The sequence below is a fragment of the Ammodytes marinus genome (genome assembly GCF_949987685.1).
Source record: "Ammodytes marinus genome assembly, chromosome: 8".
Classification (NCBI taxonomy): Eukaryota; Metazoa; Chordata; class Actinopteri; order Uranoscopiformes; family Ammodytidae; genus Ammodytes; species Ammodytes marinus.
Window position 1 is genome coordinate 1,525,433 of NC_137212.1, and position 18,685 is coordinate 1,544,117.

General features: G+C 37.5%; 2 protein-coding genes across 3 annotated transcripts in view; one reads left to right on the top strand and one right to left on the bottom strand.

Annotated features, from left to right (window-relative positions):
• The first annotated feature begins 2,797 nt into the window (after positions 1-2,797).
• LOC307254636 (piggyBac transposable element-derived protein 4-like) lies at positions 2,798-6,917 on the top strand. Its single transcript, XM_080033092.1, has 2 exons — positions 2,798-3,009; positions 4,040-6,917. Exons 1-2 carry the CDS (start codon positions 2,867-2,869, stop codon positions 5,901-5,903), a joined length of 2,007 nt encoding a protein of 668 aa, XP_079889218.1. The 5' UTR covers positions 2,798-2,866; the 3' UTR covers positions 5,904-6,917.
• Positions 6,918-14,960: 8,043 nt separating this feature from the next.
• LOC307254391 (sterile alpha motif domain-containing protein 9-like) overlaps positions 14,961-18,685 on the bottom strand; it is a 32,609-nt gene continuing 28,884 nt past the window's right edge. Inside the window, exon 5 of one of the 2 annotated variants that reach the window (XM_080032772.1) lies at positions 14,961-16,582. In XM_080032772.1, the coding sequence (XP_079888898.1) occupies positions 14,999-16,582 (1,584 nt within the window). In that variant the 3' untranslated portion in view covers positions 14,961-14,998. Of the gene's footprint in view, positions 18,586-18,685 lie in introns of both variants that reach the window. The other variant, XM_080032773.1, reaches the window with a different exon arrangement.

Consider the following 18,685-nt stretch of genomic DNA (forward strand, 5'->3'; position numbering starts at 1 on the left):
AATTTGAACTTTTCCTGTAGAAACTGTGTAAACCGAAAGCTAATTCACTTGAGGTGCACTTGCATTCCAGCGTGTTATCGATCTAGTATCTGTTCACAAAATCTCAAAATTGACCAGTGAAAAAACTATGCTTCTAAGGCACAGAAGGTGGCGGTAGTGCACCATTAGACTAAGCCAGCTGCTGCTAACCCATGAGATACTGGGAGAGCAAATTAAAAAAAATTATGAAAAAAGCCCAACATTTCAATGAGTATTTATGTGGCATAATTCATGAATGATCCCTTCTGTTAATGCTTTTGTTAAGTTTTTTTTTGTGGTTTTGTCTGCTATTTTCTTTTCTGTTAAATATGCAGCACTGTGCAGCACTTTTTATTGATCTTTCAAAGGCCTTTGATACTGTTGACCACCATTTGCTTTTACAGAGGCTGCATGCCATTGGCTTTGATCATTCTGCATGTAGCTGGTTTAGGGATTATCTCTCTGATAGACAACAGTCAGTTAAACTCGGAAGATACCAATCTGAGTTTTTAACTGTTACAAATGGTGTCCCACAGGGCTCAATTTTAGGTCCAGTTCTTTTCACAATTTATATAAATAACATTGTTTCATCGCTAAAAAACTGTCACGCCCATCTATACGCTGACGACACAGTACTGTATTGCATTTCCGATTCGGTGCACCAATCTATTCAGAACCTACAAAGCTCTTTTAACACCCTGCAGGACTGTCTAGTGGACCTCAGGCTTGTTCTAAATACAGACAAAACCAAATATATGTGTTTCTCCAGAGCAAGAACTACAAATTTGAATGATTTTAATATTTTTACAAAGAATGGATTTTTAATTGGAAGAGTCACAGAGTACAAATATCTCGGCATCTGGTTAGATGATAAACTCACTTTTAATTTTCATATAAAAAATCTTGTTTGTCGACTACGACAAAAAATTGGCTATTTTTATAGGAACAAAACCACCTTCCCTTTATTTAGTAGGAAAAGGATTATTGAGGCAGTTTTCATGTCTGTCCTTGATTACGGTGATGTGGTTTACCGGCATGCATCACATTCATGTCTTAAAGCTCCCATATTATACACTTTTCGGTTCTATTATACACCATATTATATGGTCTTAGTGGTCCCTAATACGTTTTTCTTTAATTGTTTGCTGAAAAAAACTTTCAGATAATTTATTGTACTATGCTGATGTTCAGCTAATCTCACAATGGCCTATTTTTTAAAAAAGAGTTGCAGGTCCCCTCGTAAATATACAATCTTTGAGCTCCCCCCGCCCCCTGTCCGGAAGCGAAGCCAGATACGCCTCGCCCTCTGTCTGTCAGGGCCGTGGACCAATAAGAAATAGGGGTGTGGGCTGCACAGTGGAAGCTTCTGGCTTTACGGTTTGTGAGGTCAGAAAAGGGGATAATTCTGACTGGAGTGTTTTTGGGGGGAGGGGTGGGGGTTTCAGAAAAGGGGAGAGTGAGAAAAGGAGAGATTGTTATTTTTTTTTATATTTTGGCAGTCTCTAGGCACACCGTGGACGCATGGATATGTTGGAACACATTTAAAAAGTGCATTTAGCATAATATGGGACCTTTAAACTCCTGGACTCTGTTTTTCACTCTGCTTTAAGGTTCATTACAGGAGATGCTTATGACACACACCATTGTCTTTTATATGAAAAGGTTGGGTGTTCCTCCCTTAAAGAGAGACGTGACGCACACTGGCACATTTTTATTTACAAAGCCTTGTCCGGGAAGCTTCCTCGTTATTTAACAGAAATGCTGCAAATTTCAGATGGGCTTTATCAGACCCGCTCCACTGACATGCTTATGCTTTATGTCCCACAAGCCCGGTCTGAGCTGGGAAAGACAGCTTTTAGCTTCAGTGCCCCTGACTCCTGGAACAACTTACAGCAACAAATTAAACTAAATAACTTCATATCCTTTAACCAATTTAAACAAACTATCTTAAATCTGCCAAACTCTACCTGTAACTGTTTTAATTAGGCTATATTGTACTTTCACCCATTTCATTTTAATTGCTGCCACTCTTCACCACTGTGTAAATGTTTCAATTGTTTTTCTCTTCACCTGTTGTTGTGTATTTGATGTATTTGCATTGAATATTGTTTATGTATTGTTGTTTTTCCTTTGAATTTGTTTGAACTCGACGCAATTGTAAATGAGGGTCACCCCTCAATTGGTCTCTCGAGGATAAATAAAAGTTAAATAAAATAAATAAAATGTTGCCCTCTCGGTTTTGTATGACATGAATATGACCCTGGACTCCAAATCACATACTCTTTCTTTTTACTACACTGCATACTAACGTACAGAAGAGTTTTAGTCTTTTTACTACACTACATACTAAAGTACAGAAGAGTTTTAGGGCCACAGGAGAGAGAAAATTCATACAAGGAAGTTTTTTTTTCATTATGTCAAGAAATGTCAAGAATAAAGACGAATAGGCTACTGCAAAATACAATTGGAGTTAGTGGGGCATTTATGTATTTTCAGCATACTACAATTTCCATGCCATGCAGGACATCCTAAAAACAATCTGGCATACTAAATAGTAGGGAAGCATGGAACGCAGGGTGAATGTGATGTGCCTTTTTAATATTCGTAAATGTTGTTGGTTACAATAAAGAAAAAAAAAGAAAAAAACTTTGGACCAATCATGTGGTTTGCTTACATCCTGTCCACCAATTGGACGCCGGTATAGGGGTGACGCCCAACTATATACCGGAAGAGATATGCCTTTACAACCATAACTCGCTGGATCGCAAGTGAACCTCCCTGTGCGACCTAGCTTTCAGTTTACACAGTTTTTACAGGGAAAGTACAAACATTACGAAGACATAAAGACATGGAGGTGGACGCGGAAGTTGACGTTGGCGTAGAAACACACTGGGATGATTTTTTCGACGCACATGATGATTCAGAAACCTCGTCAGAGTCAGACGAGAGTTTGTTAAACGAACGAGAGTGGGAGGACGAATCTTCTGAAACGTAAGTAGCATTTATTCATTCACGGTATAATAGAAATAAGAATAGAGATAGCCTGAATACGGCTTAGTAGATGTATGTGCATCGTTTTAGGTAGAATTAGTGGTTTTCTGCGTATTTCATGCTTCGTGGGAGTCTGTACTTTTCAGTGGCGGGAAATGTTTCCAAATCTCGCGAGAAAAACCAGCAAACCAAAACAAGCCTAAAGTAAACAATCTCCAATATAGCCGTATATATCCCTGAACATTTTATCAAGAATTTGAATAAGACTATCCGTGCAACCATGTTATACACATTATACAGCTCTGGAAAAAATTAAGAGACCAGTCTGGATTTTTCTTCAATCTTCATCTCTACATTACTTCTTTTTTTTTTTTTTTATTGAAGATATTTTTTGGGCATTTTTAAGCTTTATTTGATAGTGCAGAGAGACAGAGGTGAAATGGGGCAGAGAGGGGAGTGACATGCAGAGAACGACCGCGGGTGGGAATCGAACCCGGGTCTGCTGCTGGGCCCGGCCCGGGAGGGGGACGCCTTACCAACCCCATCTCTACATTACTTAATGAAAATGCTTGAAGTGACAATATTTTTTGGGGGGAATTTGGTAGAAATGTTGTGAGAAGTTTATAATATAAAACCAAAATGTTCATTCTACTCAAACATATGCCTATAAAGAGTAAAACGAGAGACACTGAACATTTGGAGTGGTCTCTTAAATTTATACCAGAGCTGTATCCTATAATAAAGATAAACTAGTCCATCTGTACAATAATACAAATAGATTTTATTGCATCCACCTCATAAACATTACATTCTTTCTCCCGAAATCTCCATAAATTATTCATTGTAGTATAGGGAGAAATACTAAACCTATTGTTTGGATTGACAAAGATTTTTATCACTAAAAATGAACAATTAAGTAAACATCTACATTACAGAACATTTCAACGAATATGATAAATCAAATGATTGAACGATACACTGACTTGCTGTGACCTAATCTAATATGTTTATTCATTCATTTGTTTTACAGTGATGAAGATGATTTCGACAGTGCTGAGCCTTCCACACCAGACAGAAAACGAGCCCGCAGCCCTTCTCCCAGTGACAATGACCCTGCCACCATCACTACACCCAAAGATGAACCTATAACAGACACTATCACACCTAAAGATGAAACCGAAACACACAGTATTTCACCCAAAGATGAACCTACCACACCCACTATTGCTTCTCTGACCCCTTCACAGTCTTGTTCAAAACGACCTAGGCTCTGTGGATCGCGACCTAGGTCTAAATCACCACATGCAGCAGCCTCAAATAGCACTTGGAACACAGAGAAAGAGCAAGACGTCCTTCCAACGCCAAAAGGCTTTCGTCCCGCGAGACCGCCCGGACATCAACTAAACCCCTCGTCTACATACACCCCACTGGACCTCTTCAAACTCTTCATCCACGACGATTCTGCCATGACGCTGTGCATGAACACCAATAAACAAGCGGCGAAGAACATCGCAAATGGTGGAAAAAAATACACGTGGACAAACATGACCATTAAGGAATTCTACAGCTATCTGGGACTGACGTTTTTCTTCTCGGGGGTGAGGCTGTCACGCATCAGAGACCATTGGCGGAAAAACACCATTTTCAGCCAACTTTTCCCGCCAACTGTGATGTCACGCGACAGGTATCAAGTAATTTCTTGGAACATCCACATGAGCGACCCTGGCGAAGATGCTGAGAATGAAAAGTTGAAGGGCACACCGGCTTACGATCGTCTTTTTCGAATCAAGCCCCTTCTCAACACCATCACACAGGCATGCAAAGCCTTCTATCACCCGTGCAAAAACCTCTATGTGGACGAAAGGACGGTGGCCACAAAGGCACACACAGGAAAGACACAGAACACGAAAGCAAAGCCGACCAAGTGTGGCTTCAGGCTATTTGTGCTTGCCGACAGCAGCAACGGATACACTCTGGATTTTACCGTGTACGCAGGAAAATCGAAGTTTGTTTCTGGTTCCGCCGGGCTGGCGTACGACTCGGTAATGTCCCTGACAAAGGACGCACAGCTGGGCAGTGGCTATCACGTCTACGTGGACAGTTACCACACCAGTCCAAAACTCTTCAAGGACCTCCACACGCTAAACATCGGAGCATGCGGCACATACAGCAGAGACACCCGAAAAGGATTCCCTCACGCAGCCAAAAACACCTTCAACAAAAAGGCTCCCAGGGGCACGATCAAGTGGATACGTGAAGACCCTTTGCTGTACGTGAAGTGGTTGGACACTCGCGAAGTCTCCATTTGCTCTACAATACACCAGGCATTCAATGGAGACACAATACAGAGGAGGGTGAAAAATGTGGAGGGTGTCTGGGCCGCCCAAACCATCCAATGTCCACCTGCCGTCCTGGACTATCACAAACACATCGGCGGTGGCGGTGTGGATTTATCGGACACGCTCAGCCAGTACTACTCGGTCCACCACAGAACCATGCGTTGGGACCGGACTTTGTTTTTCCATTTTTTGGACATTGCCGCCACCAACAGCTACCTGCTTCACAAGGAGCTATGCACAGAGAAGCAGGAGCAGCCCATGACGCACAGGGCTTTTCTTGAAGAGTTAACGGCCCAGTTGTGCGGTGTAACGGTGGATGTACCAGTCGCACGTAAGCAAAGCGACCATGTGCCCGTGCCGACATCTATGCAAGCGGAGACCACAAAGAGGGCTTCGTACGGCCGCAAGTCCTGCGTGCACTGCAGGAAGACGGAGAAAACGAGTCGGTCAACTCCATGGAAGTGTAAATCGTGTGACGTGGCCTTGTGTCTAATCGCAGATAGGAACTGCTTCGAGGAATGGCACAAGGGAATGGTGTACGAGTGGGGGGAGTGAAGGAGTGGGCAAGAAAAGTTTATTTTTTCAAGTTTAAGAAAAGCAAATAAAAAATGAATAAATAGAAATAAAAATAGGGGAGACATCTGGACGTCGTGTAAATGAAAATGTAAATAGTTTGGAACTGCTTTGAGGAGTGGCACAAGGGAATGGAATGAGACTGGAGAAGTTGGCAAGGTTATTTTCTATAGCACAATTCAGACTTCAGACACAAAGCCATTCAAAGAAGTGCTTTACAGGGGCATGAAATACATCAAGTTTAAAATAGACATTAGAAAAGGGAATAAAAAAATGTATAGAGATAAAAATGGGGGGTGGGGCATCAGGGCATGTAAATAAAAGTGTAAATAGTTTGTATATTGTATAAGTAAGATAAGATACAGCGTTATTAATCCCCCATAGGAGAAATGTGTTTGTTGCAACAGCCAAGCAGCAGTGGAAAGACAAAGGATACAAATTACAATTCAATAGATACAAAGTGCTAATGCATACAAAGTAGTAGACACTATGGTAAATGCTGGAATCCGTTGTGTTTATTGTTTCTGACTTAGTGACCAAGTCTCAAAATGTCTTACCGGTATTAAGATAGTTTTTTTATAATCCGAAAAAGCGTGTTCCATATTGCTGTGTTATTCAGAAGTTTGTGACCATGATGTGATACAGTATGACAAATGAGAAAAAATCATAGCGTGCATAAATAATTTGGCCGTTTGACATGACAAGTCCCCTCTTATAAAACGGAAACAGTTCAGATTTAGTTTGACCTTCTTTGCAACATACTTAACCTGCGTAACAAATTTTAAATTCTTTTCCAGGATGATGCCCAGATATTTTACGTCATTTACTGATTTAATTCATTCATTTTTGATTGCTGTGTTAGTCAGGTAAAGATCTGTGAGTGTGACTGAGAATTTTGTTTGTTTTTATTTTTGTCTTTATGGTTCCATCACATATTTTAAAATTCAAGTGACATCACTTCATCACAGATATTCTGATTTCCCAGGTTGACCTGAATAAAAAGAAAAGGATATTTAAATTTGACTCTTGATACAGTTTCCAAGGTCAAGGTCACTTTTATTTATATAGCACCTTATAAGAACCTAAATTCACCAAAGTGCTTTACATAAAATACATACATTAAAATACAACAGCACATATTAAAAAACACTTACAGCAATGACACAAAACAATTCATTAAAATGTAAAAGCCTGTGAAAAAAGTTTTAAGAGTGGACTTGAAGGTTTCCATATCTACATGATCTTTTTTATGTCAAACATTAAGTTATAGGAGCATAATGACTTTGAAAAATACAAACATTTGGCTTCTTCAAACAAAACAACAACATAAAAAAAAATGTTGAAGCTACATTTGTAAGTACATACATTATGTATATACAGCAATATGTTTTGTGAATGCTGTTTTCTGTGGAGGGGATGTATTGACCAATTCCTTTTTTTTTAAAGATTCTTTTGGGGGGCGGGGGGGTGTTATGCTTTATTAGACAGTTTGGAGAGACAGATGAAATGGGGCAGAGAGGTGGATGACACGCCTCTAATGGGGGGTGCTCTAACCACTACACCACAAGCGCCCCCGGTATTGACCAATTCTACTTACAATTTTTTTTTTTTTTTTTTTAAGATATTTTTTGGGCATTTTTATGCTTTATTTGATAGTGCAGAGAGACAGAGGTGAAATGGGGCAGAGAGGGGAGTGACATGCAGAGAACGACCGCGGGTGGGAATCGAACCCGGGTCTGCTGCTGGGCCCGGCCCGGGAGGGGGACGCCTTACCAACTGAGCTAAAGGCGCCCCCATACTTACAATTTTAAAGCTATCGCCCACAGTATTAAGTTATCAAGTTAAGTTAAAAATATAATTAATTAACATTCACTATCTGGGTGGTCTTTCTAGTTAAATGAAAAATCTGAGTTTATCTGATTGGCACATGTCCACAAATACAATGTTTTACTTTGTGCAATAAATAAATATGTTTCTGGGGACAATTAAATAAATACAATAAATAGCATTGGCTCTCATCCACTAATTTAATAAGTATCTGTTTATTTGGACTGTTATTTATAGTACTGAAGCAGGTTAAACATCAGTGAATGCCCGTGTTAATATTAACTGATCAAATTTAAGATCAGATACAAGCCAGGTTAAAAGGTGAAATCGGTTAAGCTAGTAGGTTATTTGCGTTTTGCATCAACCATTTCATCAGAAGTGCACATAGAAATATTTATATAATAGCCTTCATAAATAAATAAAGCTCTTGTCGAAGCCTCTATATGTATTGCACCGTTTTGTGAATGCTATTCTCGTGGACGTCATTTTGGGAATTATGTTAATCTTGTAAATGTACACAAATTCGAATGATATCAACCTAGTTTTAAGAAATAAATAGTTTATTCCTATTCGCGGTCTCGGGCAGAAGAACTACATTACCCATGATCCTAGAGCGTCACAGCGACGTCTCTGATAGGTGGAGGCTGCGGTTACCATGGAAATGTTTACCCCGCGCGCGATACCGTGTAGTTCTAACCATGGACATATAAAGAAAGTTCTAACCGTTAGCAGCGTTCTTCTTCTACAAGTTCTATTTGTTTATTTCCCCGCGAAATCTTGAAGATCGGACAGGACAGCTAGCAAGACGTGTACAGTCAACTATATCCTCGGCATCACCACAAAAGTGTTTTAAACCAGGTAAGTCAGGGATTTGTAGTCCTTTTCTCTGTCGCTATGTGTGTCATTTAATATTTTATGAGTAATGTTAGCCATGGGTAATTATTCGACGTCATGTGTGTGTGTGTGTGTGTGTGTGTGTGTGTGTGTGTATGTGTGTGTGTGTGTGTGTGTGTGTGTGTGTGTGTGTGTGTGTGTGTGTGTGTGTGTGTGTGTGTGTGTGTGTGTGTGTGTGTGTGTTAGCCAACATACAGGCTACCGTGCGCTGATAATATGACCTCTAGTGAAGGATTTTGTACTGATGTGATTTCAATCATATCATGGACGTGTCATCTGAATTGTACATCTTTTAGTTAGATTTAACTCTATGGAATAACCAGTGGACTTTACTTCCCCTTGAAACTTTCGTTAATTGGCCAAAAGAAGAACAAATAGCCTAGATCTTGTTTTTCTGTTTATCTCACTCTCTTTTCTTGATCGCCCAAAACTCACAGCCTAACTGAGAACATTTAACTGTCCCGTTCAACTGTAGGCATTTTTCCATGTTTGCTAGGTTTAGTAGCCTTCATTTGTTGTTATTTAGAGCAGCTTTGATAAGGAGGATAAACTGCATTGCTTCTGATAAAGACTCTTCAACATTGGTATTGCATTAAATACATTACAATACTCTGCAAAGAAACAAGATGTACAACTGCATACATGTAAAATTCTTCTGACATTGATTTAATGGCTTCAACATTCAGAGTTACACCGCAAATGATGTGACAAACTGTGACTGTCTGTATTTAATATCATATGGTTTTGAATTAGTCACTGCTAGGCTAAAGTTATTCTGTTTTTCACCGCAAGCTTTAGATCTCGTTCACTCTGCACAATTGTAGTACTACAGCTCCTCGTTTTAAAAATAGGCAATTGCACATATCCTCTCCCTTTATTATATTACTCTAAATATTATACTTATATTTTAAGATGAATTTTGCTAATATTATCTAGGTTCATGTTAATTCTATGTTGTGCAGTCTGACCATAGCAAATTCCTTGTATGCGGGAATGTACTTGGCAATTTAACCGATTATGATTGTAAATGCCACATATTTAATGTGTATGTTGTGTTCTTATCTAAACACTAGGGGGTGCTATAAGCCTACGGATGTAGCTTGCCACAAGTTCATTTTAGTTCATGGCAGCAACACACAGTATTTAGGCCTTGGTTTGATTATGCAATTCAAAGTAACTGCAATAAAAATTAAATGAACAAATAAATTGTAGAACAGTGAAAAAAAGGTGCAATGACTTTTTAACGTCAAATGTCATTTAAAGGTGATACAAGGAACTTTTTTAAATATTTCTGAAATGTTTCCTCTGATGATCATAAATAACATTTAACAGCAACCGAGATCATCAGTGCAAAGAATGCTATTTTTTAATTTTTTTTATATAGTTTTTCTTAATGTCGTTGTCATGGGTATACGCTCACCCAGGAACAACAGCTGGCGTAGTAAAAACACTACCGCTTTTGTCCACTACCAAGGTGGTTAACAAAATACAATGGTTAACAGTAACATTTGTATTTCTTCATTTTCAGTTGCCAGGAAGACCATCAGTAAAGCATCAACAGACATTGAGGTATCAAGCCTCCCTCATTGCGCGTGCTGGTGTGCCATGTTACCACAATCTTCAAGAAGATGGAGCCTTCCTAAGAAGTGAGTAACTTTTATATTAAAACACAAAACATTATAACTATTATAACCTTTATCTATTCAGGGAGGGTCATTGAGAGCAAGCCTTTTCAATGCCGCCCTGATTACTACACACAATATGCTGTATATATACGTATATATATATTTCTTAATTCAAATATCTAATATGATAGTGAATAAAATATTATCTTGAAACAATACTAAAATTAACAGTACATAATAAATAAAGGCCATAGAATGGTAAGAAAATGTACAGTATATGTAAATAATTAAATCTAATAAAAATTGCATAAAATTAAATAGCAAAACATAGTTGGAGACATACAAACAGTGAAAAAGAACCAACTTATGCTAAGACATAAAACACCATAAAAGAGCCTAGAATATACAATAATGACATTTAAGAGAAGAATATTGTCTGGCTGTGCAGGTAAGTGTCTTTGCATTCCACACTATGTAACACAATCATAGATAAAAAAAATTAATTTAACCTTTATTTATACTCGAGAGATCATTGAGGGATGACCCTCATTTACAATGATGTCGAGTCAAACAAATGCAAAGAAAAAAAAAACAATACATACACAATATCTGTATTTTCGGATCAATAACAATAACAAAAGGCAAAGATAACCAGAAAAATATAAATGCTTTCAATTTATTTTGATATTTTATTTTAATCATCTGCAACAGACAATAACAAAACAAAACAACTTCTCAGAGAGTTCATTGAAATTTCATAACAACAATAATAGTCATTTTTAAAAAACTGGTGATGGTCACAGGGCACCAGCAGCACGGCAGGGTACATCGCAGTGGTTTGAGGCGAACAACATTTGGCGTTAATCCATTTTCTCATTGCTGTCGTAGAAGCATTATTGGTGAGTATACAATTCATTCAGTTCCGTAAATTCTGTATTCTGTATGTCGAGTGATGTTTATTTAATAACTTAAACAGATGCTAGCTATTATGAAATAGCAAGAAATAGATGTATATATAAAAAAAATATTTAATTCTAGTGTGTTGATAGTAGTTTAGACATTAGAAAAGTTTTTCATAATTATCACCATCATCATTAATCAAATTTGATAAGCAATAATACATGTACAGTATATGTTCCTTTTATTTTTAATATCTTTTTTTTTTAAGCATGACATTTAATCCACCATTTTGATAGAACAGCACTAAGTAAAATACAATCTTTCCACTTTCTGTACACTTTCATAGAAACATAACTATTTTGTTTAGGCTATTGACGGGACAAAAATTATGATAACTATAAGATTTTATATCATTATGCTTATCATTAAATACTTTCTATCTATTTTTATGTTGTGATTTTCAACGCAGTTTCCAAGTCCCGATCTCGGCATTTTAGGGTTGCTAGTTTAGTCCATCACTTTACAAAACGGAACTGTGACTCTACAAAAAAGAATTCTCCATATTCTACACACTCTATCGAAGGCTAATGCGTAAGTACTCAATTTATGTCTGTTATTCTTTATAGTAATGTTTTTGTTTTTACCTTTTATGCTAGCTATTGGGTACTAATGCAATGCCACTGCTACACTATAAGCTACAGTAGGCAGTGGATACTATATGGCTGTGTAGAGTTTCAGATATACATTATATATATTTTCATCCTAAGGTATGCTTCAATATAGTTAATGGGCAGTGTTTGCAGTGAAAATCATATGTGTGTGTGTGTGTGTGTTTGTGTGTGTGTGTGTGTGTGTGTGTAGGTAATTAAGTGTAAGGGTTGTTTAAAAACATGAAGTAATTGTATTTGATGGAGGATTCTTAAACCATAGTACATTTAGTATAAAAACTGTTTAGCAAATGTATCTCTTTGTTTTTACCCAACTGGAGAATTGACTTATCTTTTATATACAGGCATAATCAACGCTGATGGTCTTCGTTACTCAGTGAGGAAAATAGACTGAAGTTGATTCTTGAAGACGATGGTAAGGAGCTCAAAGGTCAGAACTTACCCCAAAACGTAGACGATTCCTGGCCACATTTTGTATTTCAACTAAAAGTGCTATTTAAAAGATGTAACCTGACCAGACAGTCTTTTTTACAGTCATTGGAAAAGAACAATTGTAAAACTAAATAAAATGTAAATTCAGAGCAACACCAACCCCCTAGAATGAGTGTGTTTATTTTATCCATTCCGTCAAATAACATTTGGTAAGTGATTTAGAAAGTGCAAATACATTTTTAAGGAATCCTGAAAGCTCACTGGTGATCATAATTAGTAATAATATTGAAAAATTATGTCTATGAGAATACGTAGGAATATCAAAAATAAGCTCCACACAAACCCATTGTTTTTAGCAGGAATATCTCTCATGTTTGGTTTAGCTGGGGAAGGAATTTAGCCTTGGATATTTCTGTAAAGTCAGAGGTCAGGAAATTAACATTAACCACATTTTGAGCAAGACAACATGTTTCAAATACCTACGAGTATGTTGTTTGAATCCCTCTACCTATGAGCAAATTGAAAAACTAAGTTAAGAAAAACTGTTTTCTGGGGGGGGGCTCGTGTTTTAGCGGTTAGAGTGTCCCCATAGAGGCTCAGGCCTTTCTGCATGTCTTCCCCTACCTGCCCCATTTCAACTCTGTCTATCCAAACTGTCTAATAAAGAAGAAATGCCAAAAAAATAATCTTAAAAAAAGAACTGTTGTCTGTACAGAACTACATCCACATTTAATTGTTGAATGTCAAATCATCTCATGACTAAAAAAAGATAAGATATAATACAAACATTATTCATTTTAGCATATTGTATCATCATTGTCACGGAAAATGTAATAACAATTTGTCTAGTGCAGATGAAAGTTGGAAACTAAAAACAAGATAACACAAGATTCAGAAATTTCTCAGTAGATGTTTATTACTTGCAATCAGCATTTACAGATATGACTGAGAAGAATCAATTTATCACCAGCCTCTTATAAAACAAACATTCATTATTGACAACACAGAAGGTGCACATTTTCCCTCATGGCGTAATTTGACCATTATCACAGTCTTTGGCCTTTCTCATCTTAAGATTCAGCATTCTTGTCTCATCCTTTTTACACCTTAACACCTCAAACTTACAAATGTATGATTGTATTAGGAAAACACATGTTTATAATAGGAATATCAGGAACAATATACTGAAAATACGTTTAGTGCTGACAAAAAATTTACTTTGGCAAAAAGCCTGATGTCCAAAACAATTGCTCACATTTCATACACAAGAACTAAAGATACTGAATATAATTTGTTCTCATGTTTTTGAATGTGTTCATGTTAAAAAAATATATACAATTATTAAGTGCTAGATCATTGGTTTTAAACCTGGATTTGGAGTTCCAAGGATTCCTTCATCTCCTTGTCTCAAAAAAGAGAGCATAGACTATTTTCACTTCACTGACTACAGGATTATGATATTTACGCTTGCAGATAAATACAATTGAGACAGTTTGTTGAATCTGCAACAGACAATAACAAAAAAATACAGCTTCTCTGAAAGTTAAAACAAATGCAATAACAATAATAATATTCTTTTAAAAATGAAGTAACAAAAATATTTGAACACACATATTTACAGCTAAAACTACAGGATTGACATTCAACTTTGCAAACTGTCTCACTTATAATAACTTGTGTGTTTTTGCATTTTAAGTACATCAGTTAGTCACTGACGGTCACACACATTTTTCACACGTCTCAATCATGTTCATGTCTCAATATGCTCTATTTGATATTTGCATTTGCAGAAAAATACATCTGAAATTTTTGGTGAATTTACCACGTCTGAAACGGACAACAAAACAAAAACAAAATAACAAAAAATCTGGAATAATAAATGTATATGAGTTGTATTTGAAACTCCAGCACATTGAGTGACTACCCTTAACTTTTACATCATGATTTTAGATTTCACTTGCAGATAACTAGGACACAGTTTTGTCAATGAGCCATATCTGCAACAGACAACAACAAAAAAACAGATTGCATCTTTGTTTCATGAAACACAACATGACACAAAAAGAATATAAACAAATATACACATCAATACAAATATATACACATGTATAACTTAAACCTTCAAAATCTCTCTTACTTACAATTTTCTCATGTATTTTAAGAGGTTTTGTTTTTTAAGTGACTTATTGCCACACCTCATTTTCCCTCTGTACAGTTAATTTCTCCTTTCTAATGTTGAACTTATTTGAACGTATTTGTTACTATGCTTAACAACTGTATTCTGATGTTTGCACTTGCAACAGAAACAAACCAACAAAACCTCAGAAAAGGGTGTTTACAAAAATACAATGACATAAAAAGAATATTCAAACATTGTCCGTGTCTTTCAATGAAGTGTGTTTAAAATTACATCATACTGAGTAACTACGACAATTAGCTACCCATTTTGAATAATATTTGTACTTGCAGGTAAATTAATATGCAACAACAGAATACCTCAAATACACTTTCTTTAAATGAAAGATGAGTTAACATGTAAAGAATATAAAAAACATAAACGTAAATACACAGATGCTGTATAATGTAGCTAAGGGATTGGCATTTATCCCTGCAATCTTTCTTTTGGTCTGCTCACATGCTTTTATAGGGTTTGTGTGAAATTCCATCACAGTGAGTCACAGGGCCGCTCATGTCTGTGTATTGTGTTGCACTTGATGTACCTTTAACTACCCTAGTTTTCGGACTGGATATCGTAAGCAAGCGGTCCATCAATAGCAAAACCAAGGTAAAAGGAAACCTTTTCTGTGCTGAATCCACTTCTGGTACCAGCAATGAGAGCTGGACGCACAGGGATTTTAAGTTTTCCATAATTGGCAAACACCTCTCCTTGCTCAATGATTCCATTGACCCGATGAAGGCGGTTGATGATGGCTTTTTCTTTAAATATTTCTCCATTGCGCCAAAGTTGTGACAAGGTACCACGGGGCATCTCTTTGAAATGGTTATCTAGTTTGGGTTTTGAAACAAGCCTCTTGAGTCCCTCTTGTTTTCCCAAATAGAGATGGGCAATAGTCCTTTTTCGAAACAGTGAATTAAGGCACTTGTGAGATGATTTTCTAATTGCCTTTACATAAGTCACAATTTCTGTATGTTCATCAGTTGGACTTGGCCAGAACAACAGCACGGCCAGGTAGTATGGGTCCGGGAAGGGATATCCGAGTCCTACATCTTGCAGGGTTTTAGAAAGTAGGTCAGAGAGGTGGCTGTGATTCTTCACATTTTTAGATTTCTGTTTCAAAAGGTAAAGGACGATATTTGACAAGATGAAATTGATGGTTTCCTTTGTCTTTTGTCTGTGGTTGATAAACTGCTGTTGTTTTTGCAAGAATGCATAGCTCTCTGTGATCTCCTCAATCTCTTTGGCAGGTTTGTCCAAATGCTGTAGAATTCCTGCAAATGTATCCGCCTGTTTCACTTCGAGGAACAATCTTCGTTCCTCAACATCAATTTTCATATTGAGAGCGGGATTGTTTTGTCTTTCTTTTTTCATTTCCTCTGGTGCAGAGCAAAAAAGAGCAACATACTTTTTAAAAAGACCACTGGTGGTCCAACGATTCTTTGTATCAAATTCTGAATTGTTTGCTTTAATATTTATGAAGTAATTTTCAAGATACTCAAATGTTTCTTTCACTTCAGTTTTCAAACTGAGGAGAAACGGCTCGAGTGCTTTGATGATCTCCTCGTATCTTTGGTTGATCTCATTGTCTTCCTTATGGACACTGGTGATTGGGATTTTTCTTTGCAGAAAACTCTGGAGGTACTTCTTCTTCATTGGATTATGTTCCTCAAAAAACGGCAAACTGCTCAGTATCTCAAAGACAAAGAAAGCAATTTCCAGCACACCAACATAGCCATAAACATTGTATGAATTTCTGGGATAGTCATCTGACTCATCATCAGCAGCTTCCTTCTCAGGTTCATCCTCTGCATCTGCTAGCTCTTGAGCTCTTTTAAATGCTGTGATAGCATTGTGCGCCATTTTAAGGTCAACGTCCAAGTCTTCTGGATTGTGTGATGTCTCCTTCTTTTGTCTGTCGATGTTTGTTTTTAAATTGCTTTTGTGAATCTGTGCAATTGTGTCAAATGTGAATGGGTTTTCCCTAATGTCTTTGGCCTTCTTAGCCCATTTCAGAGCCTCTGGGAAGTCACGCTCTTTGATGTACAAGTATCTTGCCAGTGCTTGAGGAATGGATGCATTTGTGACAAACCTGGATGCTGCTTTCACAAAGATTTCTTGGACAATTTCTTTCCCTTGCTGTTTGTGGATTTTTTCAATGAGAAGAGAAATTTGTTCTCTCGCTCCATCTTGCCTTATAATCAACACATCTTTTAGAAAGATTCTGTGTCTAAGAAGTCCTACACTGAAGAACAGATCACAATGAAGAATTTTCCTAGTGATATCACTTAGTTTTAAATGGAAGCTTCTTTCCAACTCTTCCAGAGATGCAGATGCTATTTTTTGATGAAGGATTCTGATTCCTTTGTATCCAACCCATTCTTCAACCTTGTCTATGATGAGAAAGTTTGAATATGGCTTCATCTTGTCCATTATACTATCATCTTGGAAGTGAATAATTTTCATCCCCAAGAAATCTTCACAGAGTGAGAGAGAGATTTCAGATCCTGCCGCATAGGTGTTCAGTAATGCTAGGAAGGCAAAAAGTTGGGCCTCCTTTTCTCTGACATCAAAGTCCTCCAGTGTGTTTCGAGCAAGATCGTCTATGTATTTTTGTTCAAAATTGTTCTTCATGATCATGAAGCTGTAAAAGTTTTCAGGTTTTTCATGAGTTTCTTTGAGATCTCTGAGTTTCTTTTCAAACTCCTTCTGTTCTTCTGGTGTCAATTTAGAAGTAATGAATTGACTTTGTGTTGGATTGTGTTGTCTGTATTGCTCCTTTGGGCTATGGGAACGAACACAGTTTAGGATGATGACTTTGCCATTTTGTGCATCCACAGTTGTATCCTCTGCAGCTTTTTGAATGCAGTTCACAAGATCGTATGGATTCTTGGTTTCTTTTAAATCATCGACTAACAGCAGAACCGGAGATGGTTTCCTACTTTCAAGTTTCATGAGTCTACTGACTTGAATGGCAACTTCTTCCTCAGGCAGCGTGTTGTCTTTGAGCACGGCACATCTGAACTCCTGACGGAGATCCCACATCACATGCATTGCTAATGTGGTGCCACCACAGCCCGGATGGTGAAACAGATTGAGTAGGACACACATGTTGTTTGAATCTTTCAGCTGAGACCTAATCATCTTCTTCACATTTTCATACTTGTCTCTTTTGATAAATGGCTTCTCTTTGTCTTTTTCACAGAAGTAGAAGTTCCACCATTTGACTTTTCCTCCTCTGTAGAATTCCTCCTCTACTTTGACTCTGAAGTCATGAAACTCTTGACTTTTTTCATCATGGATGTTTTCACACTGATTCTGACACAAGATGTCTAGAGCCGTCAAAAGGTCTTCATCCTTCTGTTTAAGGACAACAGCGCTGGAACCAGAAGCAGGAAGCAGCCTTCCAGATGGTCCAAGGGCCAATATGGTTCCATTGATCTCACTGAGGGTTAGTTCGTTTATAGAAAGCTGGTCAATGTCAAATTCGAACTTTTCTTGTATCAGCTCCCTCCATTTCTTATACGTGCTCGCACTGTCACAAATAGTGATGATGCTTTCATCTTTAGTGTTTTTTATGAAAGACCTGTACGTGTCAAAGATCGGGTCTTTCTCAGAGTCCACAGATGAAAGTAGGAGGAATATGACGAGAGTTCTTCCATGGAGAAGAACTTGAGGGTTGCAAATAAATGAAATCAACTGCTCTACATCTCTGCATGATTTCCTCAGCCAGTTCTTGTAGTCTAACTCCTTGTATGAGTCGCTTTCAAGGTCATGTCTGCCATTGCAGAAGACCCAGCTGGTCTGTTTGTAGAGATTGAGGTTCTTTATCACTGAATCAGTTTGTCCTTCATATTGTGAGGGTGTATGTAGATTGGCCACCCCTGACTCTCTGTATGAATGACACAGTCCACCTGCAGCAGTAGAGTTTGGGTCAAAGTCTAACACACAGAACAGTTTCAGCTTATTCAAAAACTGGAGATACGGCACCTGTTCTGGACTGCTTTTGTTTACAACAACAACAAATCTTTTATAGCTGTCAAGTGAGTTTCCACCACAAGTTAACAAATCCTTAAGTTTGTCACCCTGGTTGGCTTCTTTCATCTGAACTTCTTTAGTAGGACACTGCTGCTCCAGTTGACCTGTAAACCGTAAACTACATATTTTAATAAGTGAAAATAAAAGAACAAAAAAACAACACATCTTTATTGAACTGTAAGGTTTGAGGCTGTTATTCTACTT